The 19314-nt window shown below is 39.7% G+C and overlaps 2 protein-coding genes across 8 annotated transcripts in view; one reads left to right on the top strand and one right to left on the bottom strand.

Annotated features, from left to right (window-relative positions):
• The window catches only part of FAM71C (family with sequence similarity 71 member C), a 43693-nt gene extending 25560 nt beyond the window's left edge, over nucleotides 1-18133 (top strand). Inside the window, exon 2 of the mRNA XM_040233137.1 lies at nucleotides 17493-18133. Coding sequence (XP_040089071.1) covers nucleotides 17493-18133 — 641 coding nt within the window. The remainder of the gene's footprint in view (nucleotides 1-17492) is intronic.
• Nucleotides 1-19314, bottom strand: part of ANKS1B (ankyrin repeat and sterile alpha motif domain containing 1B) — a 1164007-nt gene that overhangs the window by 829850 nt on the left and 314843 nt on the right. The window lies entirely within an intron of this gene.

Here is a 19314-nt window from a genome sequence, read left to right as displayed (position 1 = left end):
AGCTGTCCATGGTAACAATTTTGGCTTCAGTTCAGTTCAGTTCAGTCACTCAGTCGTTTCCGACTCTTTGTGACCCCATGAATCGCAGCACGCCAGGCCTCCCTGTCCATCACCAACTCCCGGAGTTCACTCAGACTCATGTCCATGAGTCAGTGATGCCATCCAGCCACCTCATCCTCTGTCGTCCCCTTCTCCTGCTGCCCCCAATCCCTCCCAGCATCAGAGTCTTTTCCAATGAGTCAACTCTTCACATGAGGTGGCCAAAGTACTGGAGTTTCAGCTTTAGCATCATTCTTTCCAAAGAAATCCCAGGGCTGATCTCCTTCAGAATGGACTGGTTGCATCTCCTTGCAGTCCAAGGGACTCTCAAGAGTCTTCTCTAACACCATAGTTCAAAAGCATCAACTCTTTGGCGCTCAGCTTTCTTCACAGTCCAACTCTCACATCCATACATGACTACTGGAAAAACCATAGCCTTGACTAGATGGACATTTAGGACTCTACAAATATATACAGATGGTCTACCATCTTACCAATTTCATGGCAAAAATGTAGCTGATATAAATTAATATTAATACATATGCAAATAAAAATACTTCTGAATAAGGCCAAGACATGAAGAAACATACACAGGAGAGGATAAGACTATAGGAGTTTTGTTGATTTATAGACAGGTCCTTGCCTTGAGAGTCCCAGGGACAGGGGAGCCTGGTGGGCTGCCGTTTATGGGGTCGCACAGAGTCAGACACGACTGAAGTGACTTAGCAGCAGCAGCAGCAGCAGCAGCAGCAGGGAATAAGAGAAGGGAAGGTTGAGTTCAATGAGAGCAATAAAAAGATGAGAGTTTGAGTGATGATAGGTGACCTAAGTGGTGGCTAAGCCATGATGATATTAATCCAGAAAGTCTCCTTGCAGAGGGTGAATACTGGGTTCTGTGCTCTAGCATACAATATGCCAGGCAGCTTCTTACCCAGATAACCCCCAAAGGAATGGCTGCAATTAAAAGCATTTATACTCCTCAATTAAAGGATTCTTTTTGTAAGTCTATTAAAATGTTTTATTGACTGCATTATGATACAAACATGCAAAAGGAACTATTTAGAATGATTTACATTATTTCTTACTGTCTAAAAGATTCAGGTTAATCCAAATGCTGGACAATGACCAATGTCCCCAGAATTTATATTGTCAGGAGCTCCAGTATCAAGGTATCATAGAAATATTTAAAACTAGGAAAAACAAAATCATTTTTAAAAATCCAGTGGCTCAGTGGTAAAGAATATGCCTGTCAATGCAGGAGCACAGGAGATGGGAGTTCAATCCCTGGGTGGGGAAAATCTCCTAGAGGTAGCAATGGCAACCCACTCCAGTATTCTAAACCCCATGGACAGAGGAGCCTGGATGGCTACAGTCCAAGGGGTGGCAAAGAGCTGGACATAACTTAGCGACTGAGCAGCAGCAGCAAAGATGAAATATATAATATATTTTAAAGTGACTACATAAATGGAAAAAGAACTATGAAAACAAGTTAGAATTAAGAAACTGTAACATGCATGTTAAAACATTACTATGAACTAAAATTCTGAAACCAAAAGAAAGACAGAACTGTCAAGCCATTTGATATTACCTTTTCTGATTTTTTTCTTTTCTGATTTTTGAGGCACAAAACAAAATGATCTCCAAAAGAAGCATTTCTGATATGCCAACTTGTTTTTGAGGCTAGTTTAACCATATAAGAACAACTGAGTATGTACAATCCCATTGTATATAGTTGAAGAAATCAAGGCATTAAAATGAATCAGCTTTATTAACTATATCCAAGAAGTTATGTAAAAATAGTTGTCTTTGAAATGTCCTGACCTAAGGAAATTTAAAGATTACATTAAGAACTGAAATATATTAATATATCTATATATATATTAAGAAGAGGTGGCAAGAATACACAGAAGAACTGTACAAAAAAAGATCTTCACGACCTGGATAACCACGCTGGTGTGATCACTCATCTAGAGCCAGACATCCTGGAATGTGAAGTCAAGTGGGCCTTAGAAAGCATCACTACGAACAAAGCTAGTGGAGGTGATGGCATTCCAGTTGAGCTATTTCAAATCCTGAAAGATGATGCTGTGAAAGTGCTGCACTCAATATGCCAGCACATTTGGAAAATTCAGCAGTGGCCACAGGACTGGAAAAGGTCAGTTTTCATTCCAATTCCAAAGCAAGGCAATGCCAAAGAATGCTCAAACTACCACACAATTGCACTCATCTCACACGCTAGTAAAGTAATGCTCAAAATTCTCCAAGCCAGGCTTCAGCAGTACGTGAATTGTGAACACCCAGATGTTCAAGCTGGTTTTCAAAAAGGCAGAGGAACCAGAGATCAAATTGCCAACATCTGCTGGATCATGGAAAAAGCAAGAGAGTTCCAGAAAAACATCTATTTCTGTTTTATTGACTATGCCAAAGCCTTTGACTGTGTGGATCACAATAAACTGTGGAAAATTCTGAGAGAGATGGGAATACCAGACCACCTGACCTGCCTCTTGAAAAATCTGTATGCAGGTCAGGAAGCAACAGTTAGAACTGGATATGGAATAACAGCCTGGTTCCAAATAGGAAAAGGAGTCCATCAAGGCTGTATGTTGTCACCCTGCTTATTTAACTTCTATGCAGAGTACATCATGAGAAATGCTGGACTGGAAGAAACACAAGCTGGAATCAAGATTACTGGGAGAAATATCAATAACCTCAGATATGCAGATGACACCACCCTTATGGCAAAAAGTGAAGAGGAACTAAAAAGCCTCTTGATGAGAGTGAAAGAGGAGAGTGGGAAAAGTTGGCTTAAAGCTCAACATTCAGAAAACAAAGATCATGGCATCCAGTCCCATCACTTCCTGGGAAATAGATGGGGAAACAGTGGAAACAGTGTCAGACTTTATTTTTTGGGGCTCCAAAATCACTGCAGATGGTGACTGCAGCCATGAAATTAAAAGACACTTACTCCTTGGAAGAAAAGTTATGACCAACCTAGATAGCATATTCAAAAGTAGAGATATTACTTTGCCGACTAAGGTCCGTCTAGTCAAGACTATTGTTTTCCCAGTGGTCATGTCTGGATGTGAGAGTTGGACTGTGAAGAAAGCTGAGTGCCGAAGAATTGATGCTTTTGAACTGTGGTGTTGGAGAAGACTCTTGAGAGTCCCTTGGACTGCAAGGAGATCCAACCAGTCCATTCTGAAGATCAGCCCTGGGATTTCTTTGGAAGGAATGATGCTAAAGCTGAAACTCCAGTACTTTGGCCACCTCATGTGAAGAATTGACTCATTGGAAAAGACTTTGATGCTGGGAGGTTTGGGGGCAATAGTAGAAGGGGACGACAGAGGATGAGATGGCTGGATGACATCACTGACTCGATGAACGTGAATCTGAGTGAACTCCGGGAGTTGGTGATGGACAGGGAGGCCTGGTGTGCTGCGATTCATGGGGTTGTAAAGAGTCGGACATGATTGAGAGAGTGAACTGAACTGATATTTGTTTCTAAATATTTTTCTGTTGCAACATATGTTACTATATACAAAACAACTTAAGAGTAAATTACAAACAATTATCATAAAATGATAAGCTCTTGAAATAATACATTTTTAATGTATTTTAGGTAGCCAGCTGTCCACTCGTTGCAATGAAAAATGACTCATCAAAGGTATATAACATACTATAATTTCCTCTCCACATTCAGGTGACAGTGACAAATTGCTCAAGCTTCCACCTTGTATTCCTATCATCACTATAAGTTTGAAAAATCAATATACCACTTGCGGTCAAATATTACAAATACAACCTACATTCTACATGTGTAGATTACAAATAGAACCTACAGCTCTTTTTTTCTTCTCCATCTACCTTACCATTTTCCTTTCATCGTCACTCACCTATTATTTCCTTTCCCTTTTCACTTGTTCTCTTCATAGAGTTGTATGTATCCCCTTCCTGATACATACCAATCCCAGCCCTTTACCCTTGCACCCAAAAAGAATTTTTTACTCACTTTTCCAATACATTAAGCTACCATAGCAAGAGGCTGCAAGGGCTGACTAACATAAATTAGGTAGAGTGCAAAACCATCTTGGAAAACTGGGTTTGGTAAGGAGCAGGATAACACGGGGAAGAGGCACATGGCAAAGGGAATATCATGGCCCAGCCTGAGCAGAGCTGGATTGCAGAGTCTCACTGAAGAGTTGTGGTGCATTATCACACTTAGGCAAAAACATGCCAAAAATATAAAAAAGAGCAAGACTGGTGATAATCTTCATTTTTTGTTTATGGTTGTTTCTCCCTTCCAGTATAAAATATACTGCTCATCCATAGGATATAAAAAGATAGTGGACACCATTTTTCTTTTAACAAGTTCCCTTATAATTCATATTAATTTTGTCTGTTTTCAGAATGTAGAAGCTGAATAAGTAGGACCAAATCTCAGCTGCACCAGGAATTAAAATAAGTAATAAAAGTGCTTCTAGGAGTTCATTCAAATTAAATAGAGCTTTATTTTTACTAGTAAGGTAACTGTAAGAAGTACAGTGGATAAAATATTTGTTGACAGATACAGAAAACAATGTAACATTTTACTAATGAACACTCAATGGAGATATCATTTGCCTTTTTTGCATTGTTCACATTTACTTATTAATGGGTTATTAATTCATCCTTTTTAAAATATTGATTCACCTAATAGTGTGTAAAACAAAAACTGCATACATCCATTAGACAAAATAAAGGCTAATGTTTTATGTGTTAGGTTTTCTGTAGGCACTTGACACTTGGTCAACTCATTTAATTCTCACAAAACAATGTATGGAATCATCCTCATTTTACAAATGTGGCAACTGAGGCTGATTCAGAGAGGTTGGATATATTCTTAGCAAGTTATCAAGACAGAATTAGAATTCAGATTACCAACATGAATGCTTTTTATACCACTCTAGCTTATCTCCCTATAAGGAAGATACCAAGAAAAATTCAGAATTTAATTAGCATAGCCTGAGTGCCTAATGTATGCAAGGCATAAAGCAGAGTGTGCTGAAGCATAAACATTTGTTAAACACAGACACTGCCCTCAGGCAGTTTACAACCTAAAACAATAGATATTGGGAATAAACTCTGAATATTCATTGAAGAACTAATGCTGAAGCTGAGGCTCCAATACTTCAGTCACCTGATGAGAAGAGCCGACTCACTGGAAAGAACCCTGATGCTGGGAAAAATTGAGAGCAAGAGGAGAAGAGGGTGAAAGAGGATAAGATGGTTGGATGGCATCACGGACTCAATGGACATGAGTTTGTGGAAACTCCAGGAGATAGGGAAGGATAGGAAAGCCTGGCATGCTGAAGTCCATGGGGTTGCAAAGACTCAAACATGACTGAGCAACTGACCTACTATATATAAATATACACATATACATAATGATAATAAAAGGGAGAGATTCACAGATGGAAAAAAATAAGTTATCTGAATATAATAGAAATATTTCTGGCAGGGGAGGACTGACTAAACCTTTAGGAAGGAAAAAGCATTTGAGTTGGGCCTTAACTTCGACAGAATTAATAGTTTTGCACCAACTAGTTGCTAACACTTGGAAGAAGTATCCATTTCACAAACCACAGAGGGTACACATCTCATTTAGAATTTAGCTTCTAAAAGTCCAGGGTGGTTCTATACCAACTGTAATGTGGTTTCAGTTGCTGAGAAATTTGTTTAAGTTGAACATCTAAAATTATTTCTGTGAAATTGTGCTTTGAGTTTGAAAGTTTAGAAACTGGCACTTCAGAGACTTGTTACCTATAAAGCATATATTTTTTTCCTTCTTTTAATAAGTTTTTATTTTTATGCACAGGATAAAACTTTTTATCACCAGAAAATACTTCCAAGTAGATCATATTGATATGGATTTCACTATCAGTAGTAGAGTTCTAATTTTTTTTATTCCATAGTCCAGTGGTCAGTAAACTTCAGCAAAAATCCAGCCAACTGCCCATTTTCATAAATAAGGTTGTTATTTAATAAATTGCAACAGAGATCATATAGTATCAAAGCCTAAAATAGTCGCTATCTAACATATACAGATTTAAGGGACTAGATCTGATAGATAGAGTGCCTGATGAACTATGGACGGAGGTTTGTGACATTGTACAGGAGACAGGGATCAAGACCATCCCCATGCAAAAGAAATGCAAAAGATCAAAATGGCTGTCTGGGGAGGCCTTAACAAGTTGCTGTGAAAAGAAGAGAAGCGAAAAGCAAAGGAGAAAAGGAAAGATATAAGCACCTGAATGCAGAGTACCAAAGAATAGCAAGAAGAGATAAGAAAGCTTTCTTCAGTGATCAATGCAAAGAAATAGAGGAAAACAACAGAATGGGAAAGACTAGAGATCTCTTCAAGAAAATTAGAGATACCAAGGGAATATTTCATGCAAAGATGGGCTCGATAAAGGACAGAAATGGTATGGACCTAACAGAAGCAGAAGATATTAAGAAGAGGTGGCAAGAATACACAGAAGAACTGTGCAAAAAAGATCTTCACAACCCAGATAATCACGATGGTGTGATCACTCACCTAGAGCCAGACATCTTGGAATGTGAAGTCAAGTGGGCCTTAGAAAGCATCACTAAGAACAAATCTAGTAGAGGTGATGGAATTCCAGTTGAGCTATTTCAAATCCTGAAAGATGATACTGTGAAAGTGCTGCACGCAATATGCCAGCACATTTGGAAAAAACAGCAGTGGCCAAAGGACTGGAAAATGTCCGTTTTCATTCCAATCCCAAAGAAAGGCAATGCCAAAGAATGCTCAAACTACCACACAATTGCACTCATCTCACATGCTAGTAAAGTAATGCTCAAAATTCTCCAAGCCAGGCTTCAGCAATACGTGAATTGTGAACAACCAGATGTTCAAGCTGGTTTTCGAAAAGGCAGAGGAACCAGAGATCAAATTGCCAGCATCTCCTGGATCATTGAAAAAGCAAAGAGATTTCCAGAAAAACAACTACTTCTGCTTTATTGACTATGCCAAAGCCTTTGACTGTGTGGACCACAATAAACCGTGGAAAATTCTGAAAGAGATGGAAATACCAGACCACCTGACCTGCCTCCTCAGAAACCTATATGCAGGTCAGGAAGCAACAGTTAGAACTGGACATGGAAAAACAGACTGGTTCCAAATAGGAAAAGAAGTATGTGAAGGCTGTATGTTGTCACCCTGCTTATTTAACTTCTATGCAGAGTACATCATGAGAAACACTGGGCTGGAGGAAGCACAAGCTGGAATCAAGATTGCTGGGAGAAATATCAATAACCTCAGATATGCAGATGACACCACCCTTATGGCAGAAAGTGAAGAAGAACTAAACAGCCTCTTGAAGAAAGTGAAAGAGGAGAGTGAAAAAGTTGGCTTAAAGCTCAACATTCAGAAAATGAAGATCATGGCATCTGGTCCTATCACTTCCTGGGAAATAGATGGGGAAACAGTGGAAACAGTGTCAGACTTTATTTTTGGGGGCTCCAAAATCACTGCAGATGGTGACTGCAGCCATGAAATGAAAAGACACTTACTCCTTGGAAGAAAAGTTATGACCAACCTAGATAGCATATTCAAAAGTAGAGATATTACTTTGCCGACTAAGGTCCGTCTAGTCAAGACTATTGTTTTCCCAGTGGTCATGTCTGGATGTGAGAGTTGGACTGTGAAGAAAGCTGAGCGCCGAAGAATTGATGCTTTTGAACTGTGGTGTTGGAGAAGACTCTTGAGAGTCCCTTGGACTGCAAGGAGATCCAACCAGTCCATCATAAAGGAGATCAGTCCTGGGTGTTCATTGGAAGGACTGATGTTGAAGCTGAAACTCCAATAGTTTGGCCACCTGATGCGAAGAGCTGACTCATTGGAAAAGACCCTGATGCTGGGAAAGATTGAGGGCAAAAAAAAAAAAAAAAGATTGAGGGCAAGAGGAGAAGGGGACGACAGAGGATGAGATAGTCAGATGGCCATCACCAACTCAAAGGATGTGGGTTTGGGTGGACTCTGGGAGTCGGTGTTGGACAGGGAAGCCTGGCATGCTGCGGTTCATGGGGTCACAAAGAGTTGGACACAACTGAGCGACTGAACTGAACTGAACTGAACTGAATAAAGAAAAACAAAATCAAAATATGTGTGATACAGCTAATATAGCATTAGAAAAGGGCTTTATAGCTTTAATACATCAGTTCAATTCAGTTCAGTTCAGTCATGTCCAACTCTTTGCGACCCCAGGAACCGTAGCACACCAGGCCTCCCTGTCCATCACCAACTCCTGGAGTCCACCCAGACCCATGTCCATCAAGTTGGTGATGCCATCCAACCATCTCATCCTCTGTCATCCCCTTTTCTTCCTGCCCTCAATCTTTCCCAGCATCAAGTTCTTTTTAAATGAGTCAGCTCTTCGCATCAGGTGGCCACACTATTGGAGTTTCAGCTTCAACATCAGTCCTGCCAATGAACACCCAAGACTGATCTCCTTGCAGTCCAAGGGACTCTCAAGGGTCTTCTCCAACAATACAGTTCAAAAGCATCCATTCTTTGGTGCTCAGCCTTCTTCACAGTCCAACTCTCACATCCATACATGACCACTGGAAAAATCATAGCCTTGACTAGATGGACCTTTGTTGACAAAGTAATGTCTCTGCTTTTTAATATACTGTCTAGGCTGGTCATAACCTTCCTTGCAAGGAGTAAGCATCTTTTAATTTCATTGCTGCAATCACCATCTGCAGTGATTTTGGAGCCCCCCAAAAATAAAGTCAGCCACTGTTTCTACTGTTTCCCCATCTATTTGCCATGAAGTGATAGGAACGGATGACATGATCTTAGTTTTCTGAATGCTGAGTTAAATTTAAGCCAACTTTTTCACTCTCCTCTTTCACTTTCATTAAGAGGCTCTTTAGTTCTTCTTCACTTTCTACCATAAGGTTGGTGTCATCCACCATCACATATCACATATCTTTCTCTGACTCTAACCCTCCATTCTTTTTCTCATAAGGACCTTTGTGCTTACATTGGGTCCACATGGATAATCCAGGGTATCTCTCCACCTCAGGATCTTTAACTTAATCACATTTGCAAGTCCCTTTGCCATATAAGGTCATCATATAATCATAGGTTGTAAAGGTTAGAATATGGAGAAGGGACTTAATCTGTCTATTACAGCCATATTCATTATTAACCAAATTCTGTTTCAAATGTTTAACCATATTTTGTGACCAAAACCATGCCAAAGAAAAAGAAATGGAAGACAAAGTGGTTTTCTGAGGAGGCTTTACAAAAAGCTGAGAAAAGAAATGCAAAAGGGAAGGAAGAAAGGAAAAGATACATCCAACTGACTGCAGAGTTCGAGAGTAAAGCATCGAAAGATACGAAAGACTTCCTAAGTGAACAATGCAAAGAAATAGAGGAACACAATACAATGGGAGAGACCTGAAATCTCTTCAATAAAATTGGAGATACCCATCTTTGTCATGCAAAGATGAGCATCATAAAGGATAGAAGTGGTAAGGACCTAACAGAAGCAGAAAAGATTAAGAAAAGGTGACAAGAATACACAGAACTTTACAAAAAAGTCTTAGTGACCCAAATAACATGATACTGTGGTCACCCACCTGGAGCGAGACATCCTGGAGAGTAAAGTCAAGTGGGCCTTTGGAAGCATTACTACAAACAAAACTTGTGGAGATGACGGAATTTGAATTGTGCTATTTAAAATGCTAAAAGATGATATATTGAGTGCTGCACTCAATACATCAGCAAATTTGGAACCCTCAGCAGTGGCCACAGGACTGGAAAATGTCAGTTTTCATTCCAATCCCAAAGAAGGGCAATACCAAAGAATGTTCCAACTACTGTACAACTGAAATTCCCTGGTAGCTCTGAAATTCCCTGGTAGCTCAGCTAGTAAAGAATCCACCTGCAATGCAGGAGATCCTGGTTCAATCCCTGTGTCAGGGAGTACCCTGGAGAAGGGATAGGCTACCCATTCCAGTATTCTTGAGCTTCCCTGATGGCTCAGATGGTAAATAATCCATCTGCAATGTGGAAGACCTGGGTTCAATCCCTGGGTTGGGAAGATCCCTTGGAGGGGCAGGCATGGCAACACACTCCAATATTCTTGCCCAGAGAAACCCCATGGACAGAGGAACCTGGTGGGCTACAGTCCATGGGGTCAAAAAGAGTCAGACACAACTGAGCAACTAAGCACCATACAACTGCATTCATTTCACATGCTAGCAAGGTCATGCTCAAAATTCTTCAGGTTAGGCGTCAGCAATATGTGAACCAAGAACTTCATATGCAGAAGCTGGGTTTAGAAAAGGCAGAGGAACCAGAGATAAAACTGCCAATGTTTGTTGGGTCATGCAGAAAGCAAAGGAGTTCCAGAAAAACATCTACTTCTGCTTCATTGACTATGTTAAAGCCTTTGACTGGGTGGATCACAACAAACTGTGGAAAATTCTTAAAGATATGGAAATACCAGATCACCTTATTTGTCTCTTGAGAAACCTGTATGTAGGTCAAGAAGCAACAGATAGGACTGGACATGGAACAACAGACTGGTTCAAAATTGGGAAAGGAGAATAACAAGCCTGTTTATTGTTACCCTGTTTATCTAACTTCTATGCAGAGTTCAGTTCAGTTCAGTCACTCACTCATGTCCGACTCTTTGCAACCCCATGAATTGCAGCACGCCAGGCCTCCCTGTCCATCACCAACTCCCTCTATGCAGAGTACATCATATGAAAGGCTGGGCTGGATTAATCATAAGCTGGAATCAAGATTGCCAGGAGAAATATCAACAACTTCAAATATGCAGATGACACCACTCTAATGGCAGAAAATGAAGAAGAACTAAAGAGCCTTTTGTAGAGAGTGAAAGAGAAAAGTAAAAAGAAACTGGCTTAAAACTCAACATTCAAAAACTAAGATTATAACATCTGGTCCCATCAATTCATGGCAAATAGAAGGGAGAAAAGTGGAAACAGTGACAAATTTTATTTTCTTGGGCTCCAAAATCGCTGTGAACATTGACTGCAGCCATGAAATTAAAAGAACCTTGCTACTTGGAAGAAGAGCTATGACAAACCTAGACAGCGTATTAAAAAGCAGAGACATTACTTAGCCAACAACGGTCCGTCTAGTCAAAGCTATGGTTTTCCCAGTAGTCATATATGAATGTGAAAGCTGGACCATAAACAAGGCTGATCACTGAAGAATTGAAGCTTTTGAACTGTGGTGTTGGAGAAGACTCTTGAGAGTCCCTTGTGCTGCAAGATCAAACCAGTCGGTTCTAAATGAAATCAACCCTGAATATTCACTGTAAGGATTGATGCTGAACTGAAGCTCCAGTACTTTGGCCACGTGATGTATAGAGTACACTCATTGGAAAAGACTCTGATGCTGGGAAGAACTGAAGGCAGGAAGAGAAGGTGGTAGGAGAGGTTGAGATGGTTGGATGGCATCACCGACTCAATAGTCATGAATCAGCAAACTCCAGGAGATAGTGATGGATGGGGACCCTAGCATTCTGCAGTCCATGGGGTTGCAAAGAGTTAGACACAAACTTGGCAACTGAACAACAAAGCATTCCTCCCACTGAATGCTCACCTTACTGAACTAACAGCTTTGTCATTTCCATATTTCAAATATTAGTTCTTTTAAAAGTTTTGGCAAGAGGAAATTTAGCAGAAGAATAAGATTATGGTTGTATCACAAATTCCCAGAGCTGTTAATATCTGAGTAATTCCTTAAGTCATTATTATTGTTTGAAATATTCCCAAAGTATGTAGTAATTTTATTACAGGAGGGAAAGTTAAACTCCTATCACAAAAGCATAACTATTCTGGAGTTGAAAGATACCTAAAGTATCATCTCAATTTCAGGGATGACAAACACAGGATCTTCCTGACCCAGGGATCAACTTCCAGTCTCCTCCATTGCAGGCAGATACTTTACCCTCTGAGCCACCAGGGAAGCCCCATATAAGGCCCAGGAGGTTAAATTCTGATAATTTACCTCAATCTCTTATGGAGAGGAGAAGAAACATAAATTTACTATAAGAATGTCTAGCTGTACAGAAAGCTAAGAGCTGCTGCATTTACACAAAAAATTATTTAAAACAGTTTTTATTGAAATATAGTTTATTTACAATGTTATGCCATTCTTTGCTGTATAGCAAAGTGACTCAGTTTTATACATATCTACATTATTTTTTATATTCTTTTCCAGCATGATTTATCATAGGATATTGAGTATAGTTGCCTGTGCTATACGTTGAAGTGAAGTGAAGTGAAGTCGCTCAGTCGTGTCCGACTCTTTGCAACCCCATGGACTGTAGCCTACCAGGCTCCTCTGTCCATGGGATTTTCCAGGCAATAGTACTGGAGTGGATTTCCATTTCCTTCTCCAGGGGATCTTCCCAACCCAGGGATCGAACCGGGGTCTCCCGCATTGTAGACAGACGCTTTACCATCTGAGCCACCAGGGAAGCCCCATATATACGTTAGGACCTTATTTTATCCATTCTCAAACTAATTGTTTTGCATTTACCAACCCCAGTCCATCCCGCTCCCTCCTCCCTCCACCTTGGCAACCACAAGTTTGTTCTGTACTTCTATGAGTCTGTTTCTGTTTTGTAGATGGGTTCATTTGTGTTATATTTTAGATTCAACATATAAGTGATATCACACTTACCTGACACAGGCACACTGTGTGACTTACTTCACCTAGTATAATAATCTCTAACTGCATCCATGTTGCTGCAAATAGCATTATTTTTTTCTTCTTAATGTTTGAGTAGTATTCCATTGTATATGTATATGACATCTTTGTCCATTCATCTGTCGATGGATATTTTAGGTTGTTTCCATGTTTTGCCTATTCTGAATAGTGCTGGTAGAACCTAAGAGTATATGTATCTTTTGGTATAAAAACAGGCATATGGATCAATGGAACAGAAAAGAGAGCCAGGAAATAAATCCAAACACCTATAGTCAATTAATCTTCGACAAAGGAGGCAAGAATATAAAAATGGGAAAAAGACCGTCTCTTCAACAAGTGGTGCTGGGAAAGTTGGACAGCCACGTGTAAATCAATAAAATTAGAACACACTCTTATATCATATACAAAAATAAACTCAATATAATCTATAAAAACATTGAATCACTATACTATACATATGACACTAATGTAATATTGTAAATCAACTAAATTTCTATATAAAAAAAGAAAGAGGTCCTACAATGACATTTGCATTCCTGATGTTATTTTAAGGCTTTACTGCATACTTAATTATTGAAATTCAATTAATTGCTTATGATTATCAATAGAAGAAATTTCTACATATTGAGGTATGGGGAAGTCATTCTAGCTTGTACATGATTTAACTTGAATTCTATGCTAACTAAAACAGCCTGTTTGTGGCCAAATGCACATTGCTTTAATCATTAAAGAAAAAAAAAAAAAAAGGCTCATTGACCAGAAGTACAGAATGTCTACGTTAAAAAATAAAGATTAAATGCCTCCTTTCCTGGGACAAAATAAAAAATTCAAAATGGCTTAAAGACTGAAATATAAGACATGATACCATAAAACTCCTAGAAAAGAACATAGACAAAACATTTCTGACATTAATCACACCAAAGTTTGCGTAGGTCACTCTTCCAAGAATTTGTTAATCTCAGGTTCAGGTTGATTTCTTATTTAGCCATCTCAGCTTCTTAACTATTGAAGCAAATACTAAGACAGTTTTCTAAATATCTAGAGGAATTCCAGATAAAAATTCATCAGACTCAACGAAAATAGACATATTTGCCAAAATGCTACACATGATAGTTAACAGGCCACATAAGTGAGGTTCTACTGTTGCTGTTCTGATGACTGGCTAGGAAAAAGCTGTGAAAGTCTTTAGGCTCTATAAGTAATATTGCTTCTGGTTTCCCTGGAGACAAGGCAATTAGCTCAGTGGTCTAATGGAAGCCTAAGATAAGAATCTTGTAACATATGTGCATGGCATGAAAGTGCTTTTAAGAAAATCAGTGTATCTTCACTTTATTTCTTAAAAGCCAAAGCAATCTTGAGAAAGAAGAATGGAACTGGAGGAATCAACCTGTTTGACTTCAGGCTCTACTACAAAGTCACAATCATCAAGACAGTATGGTACTGGCACAAAGACAGAAATATAGATCAACGGAACAAAACAGAAAGCCCAGAGATAAATCCATGTACCTATGGACACCTTATCTTTGACAAAGGAGGCAAGAATATAGAATGGATTAAAGACAATCTCTTTAACAAGTGGTGCTGGGAAAACTGGTCAACCACTCCTAAAAGAATGAAACTAGAACACTTTCTAACACCATACACAAAAATAAACTCAAAATAGATTAAAGATCTAAATGTAAGACCAGAACACAGGCAAAACACTCTCCAACATAAACCACAGCAGGATCCTCTATGACCCACCTCCCAGAATATTGGAAATAAAAGCAAAAATAAACAAATGGGACCTAATTAAACTTAAAAACTTCTGCACAACAAAGGAAACTATAAGCAAGGTGAAAAGACAGCCTTCAGAATGGGAGAAAATAATAGCAAATGAAGCAACTGACAAAGAATTAATCTCAAAAACATACAAGCAACTCCTGCAGCTCAATTCCAGAAAAATAAATGACCCAATCAAAAAACGGGCCAAAGAACTAAACAGACATTTCTCCAAAGAAGACATACAGATGGCTAACAAACACATGAAAAGATGCTCAACATCACTCATTATCAGAGAAATGCAAATCAAAACCACAGTGAGGTACCATTTCATGCCAGTCAGAATGGCAGCGATCCAAAAGTCTACAAGCTATAAATGCTGGAGAGGGTATGGAGAAAAGGGAACCCTCTTATACTGTTGGTAGGAATGCAAACTAGTACAGCCACTATGGAGAACAGTGTGGAGATTACTTAACAAACTGTAAATAGAACTGCCATATGACCCAGCAATCCCACTGTTGGGCATACACACCAAGGAAACCAGAATTGAAAGAGACACGTGTACCCCAATGTTCATCTCAGCACTGTTTATAATAGCCAGGACATGGAAACAACCTAGATGTCCATCAGCAGATGAATGGATAAGAAAGCCATGGTACATATACACAATGGAGTATTACTCAGCCAGTAAAAAGAATACATTTGAATCAGTTCTAATGAGGTGGATGAAACTGGAGCCTATTATACAGAGTGAAGTAAGTCAGAAAGAAAAATACCAATACAGTATACTAATGCATATATATGGAATTTAGAAAGATGGTAACGATAACCCTGTATGCGAGACAGCAAAAGAGACACAGATGTATAGAACAGTCTTTTGGACTCTGTGGGAGAGGGCGAGGGTGGGATGATTTGGGAGAATGGCATTGAAACATGTATATTATCATATGTGAAATGAATCGCCAGTCCAGGTTCGATACGTGAGACAGGGTGCTCAGGGCTGGTGCACTGGGATGACCCAGAGGGATGGTATGGGGAGGGAAGTGGGAGGGGGGTTCCGGATGGGGAACACGAGTGCCCCCGTGGCAGATTCATACATTCATGTCGATGTATGGCAAAACCACCACAATATTGTAAAGTAATTAGCCTCAAATTAAAATAAATAAATTTATATTAAAAAAGCACCTAAATTAAATTATACTGTATCTAGTGCTACCTATTCCTTTCAACAAATACCAGAATCTCTTGGATAGATTTGAAAGGTTAGTTTGATTACTAAATATATGTTAGGCTTATTCTTTTTTCTAATTATAGACAATGTAAACATGAAGTGGAAATTAAAATATAAAGATTTTGGATAGGCCAATAAGAACTGCTATTGATATGTGACTAAGCCTCTCAATAAATAAAGAATAAAGTATTCATATTTCCAGAAATAACCAGATACTTTGATATGAAGGAAAGAATGTGTTCATTTTTACTTACAGAACAGATAAAAAAGATGGCTTTACATGTGTATGTATGTGTGTTATGTAAATTTCATTCCCATACTAGCAAAATTTCTGACTACTTCTTTAATAAACCAATTTGATAGTAAAGACTAGAGCATATATATGATGTTCAAGGCTCTTCCCACTGTACAGGTAGGGTACAGATGTCTAGGGAAAATCTCAGCAACTTGAGGGTAGGTCAAAACATAAAATTTTTGGTGGCTGTAAAAATATTGTTAATAAAAATAGCTTAATTCATCCTATTAATAGAAGTAAATAAGTATCCCAAGAGAAAACAGGAAATATAAAGAAAATAAAAATTACACCATTCAGGGAGAAGCATTAAACATTTCTCTGAATATACTGCAATTTCATACCCAAACACATATATGTATGATTTTATATAAATTGGATCACAGGTATAAACCTAGTCTGAAATGTTTGCTTTTCTCTTTTTCTTAAAAGAATATTATCAGGTATATCTTTTCATTTCAATAAATAAGGAACTACATAATCATTTTTATGACTTCAGAGTGTTCTTTCACAGAATGCTCCATAATCTATTTAACCAAATCCTTACTATAAGACATTAATCTTGTTTATGATTATTTTTGCTACAATAAACCTTGATAAACATTTTATACATCCATCTTGTTTACCAACTTGTTCAACTGTCTTTGAGGTAAATTGCCTACAATTAATTCTAATTGTCAGCAGTTAGAAGTGCTGGTTAAGAGAGTATGCATATTTTAAACTCATACCTAACAGAAAGTTTGCCCAACCCTTTTGAAAGCAATTTTTCAGTAAGTATTAAGATCCTTAGATGGGCCCGGGGAGGAGGGAGTGGTCTTCTGAGCTGTGGCAGTGTGGCCTGGTGAGGAGGATGGGTGAAGTAGAGAGAACAGTTACCCTGCTCTGAGGGTGGGACTGTTGCATGACATAGACAAAGGTCTGTGTAATAAGCCCAGGTCACAATGGGCAGGAGAGGATAAAAGGGGCCCCTCAAGGTAGTTTAGGCTTAGTTGAAAGGTACAGTTTCTGGAGGAGAGATGCAATGGGATTATGATTGAATACCAATATCTGTGCATCTTAATATCTGTGCACCCTGACATACTGGGACCCTGTTAACTGCATACCTTTATATCTGCACACCCTGACATCTACTGGAAGCCTGGCTTCTGCATGCCCTGAAATCTCCATGCTCTAGGCAGAGCACAGTCAGGTCCAGAAGAAACTGTCTCTAGCACTGAGTAGTCGGTAATCAGCTCCCACACCTTGCCCTCAGTCACTCAGAGGCAAAGTCTGCAGGAGACCACTGTTAGCCCAACTGCTGGAGAGACCAGGGAAACAGGACGCTCTACAAGATGTGGCAAGGAAGGCTTGGGGAAGGCTCTAGGAGCTATCTTTATAAAAGTTAGTGAAGAACAGCCAATTTACATTAGCATACTACTCAGCCAAAAGCAGTCTTGCCATGAGTATGTTTAATACCTCCATGGGGAAACTGCAGCGACAACTGTACAAGGGGAAGTACCCTATATTCCAATATGCACCAGTGTTTGAGAGTGACTTTATACAGGTCAGCAGGAAAGGAGAAGTGATTGATGTGCACAACCGGGCCCAAATGGTGACTGTGGGCATCGTTCGTACCAGCCCCCTCCTCACACTGCCTGATGTCATGCTGCTGGCCCAACCAGCTGCTATCTGTGATGACTCTAACAGGCACAGCCCTGCTGCCCGGAAGAGAGGTAAAAAGCCTACACAGATCTTAGAGCTAACCAGGCTGCTTCCCTTGAAGTTTGTAGAGATATCCATTCATAACAGTAAAAAACAACAGCTCTGCCTGAAGCTTGCCACTGGCTGCTCTTTTTACCTTCAGCTGTGTCCCCCTACAGATAGAGGGGATCTTTTTATTCAGTGGAAAAAACTCATTTATATCCTGAGACCATCAGTAAACGCTCACAGCAGAACCCGGGCCACCCCAGTTAGGAACATTCTGGACATAACTGGATTTAAGAAAAGAGAAGAAATGCCCAGTGGTAAGTCTCAAAAAGATGGGGCCAGGGTGCTTAGGGAGAACAGCTAAAAGTCCTTCAGAGGCTTTGATACTGAGGCTTATCTGGAAAATACTCTAAGTTTTGGAAGGACTCAAGGCCAAAGGAGCCTCATCTGGAGGCCATGGTACCCTAAGGAGGTTCCTAGCACTTCTCCAAAGAGTTCCCCAAGGCTATATTGCAGAGATTTGTTAGCTGTCAGCAACCATTAATTTCATATCCAGTATCATATTGCCACCTGCAGCAGCCTGACCACCCAATCTATTCTTGAACATATACTCCAACCCAGGTAGGTGGACATTTTTCAGAATGTGTGTCTCCTCAAGACTGCCATGTACTGATTTTTGTATTAATCAGTGACAGTGAGATGTGCATAATTTGTTAGTACCTATCAAAACACTGGGCTTCCCAGGTGGTACAGCGCTAAAGAATCCACGTACCGATACAGCAGATGCAAGAGATGCAGGTTCAGTCGCTGGGTTGGGAAGATCTCCTGGAACAGGAAACGATAACCGCCCCCCATCCCCTGTCAACATTCTTGCCTGGAAAATTCCATGGCCAGAGGAGCCTGGTGGGCTACAGTCCACGGGTTCACAAAGAGTTAAACCTGGTTGAGCACACACACACACATACATCAAATTATTAAAGCACATATCGCCTGACCAGGATAAATACTAACAAAAGTGTATTTTAATAAATATTCCACAAACTGTCCCAGCAAAACTGGAGTGGTCACTGTAGAGACACTGTAGGAGAACTTCTTGTATCAAATGGCAGAGTAGAATTGAAAGCTCAAAATTCTCACTATAAGCTCTTGTTGTTTAACTACAGAAAGAGAAGGAAGCAGTTTTACTGGTATCACTTTCTTTACTTATCTTCCCCTAGGCAAATGCTACCTTTTTCTATGGAAGAAATCAAGATCGAGTGAGCATTCAGAGCCTTTACATAAACCTTGATGAGTTTAGAGCCACTTAGTATGATTATGGAGAAGGCAATGGCACCCCACTCCAGTACTCTTGCCTGGAAAATCCCATGGGCAGAGGAGCCTGGTGGGCTGTAGTCCATGGGGTCGCTAAGAGTCGGACATGACTGAGCGACTTCACTTTCACTTTTCACTTTCATGCACTGGAGAAGGAAATGGCAATCCACTCCCAGTGTTCTTGCCTGGAGAATCCCAGGGATGGGGGAGCCATCCCTGCCGTCTATGGGGTCA

Source organism: Oryx dammah, unplaced genomic scaffold (assembly GCF_014754425.2).
Source record: "Oryx dammah isolate SB20612 unplaced genomic scaffold, SCBI_Odam_1.1 HiC_scaffold_29, whole genome shotgun sequence".
In the NCBI taxonomy this organism is placed as follows: domain Eukaryota; kingdom Metazoa; phylum Chordata; class Mammalia; order Artiodactyla; family Bovidae; genus Oryx; species Oryx dammah.
The sequence above is the reverse complement of the archived record's forward strand: the minus strand, read 5'-3'. Positions and strand labels throughout refer to the sequence as shown.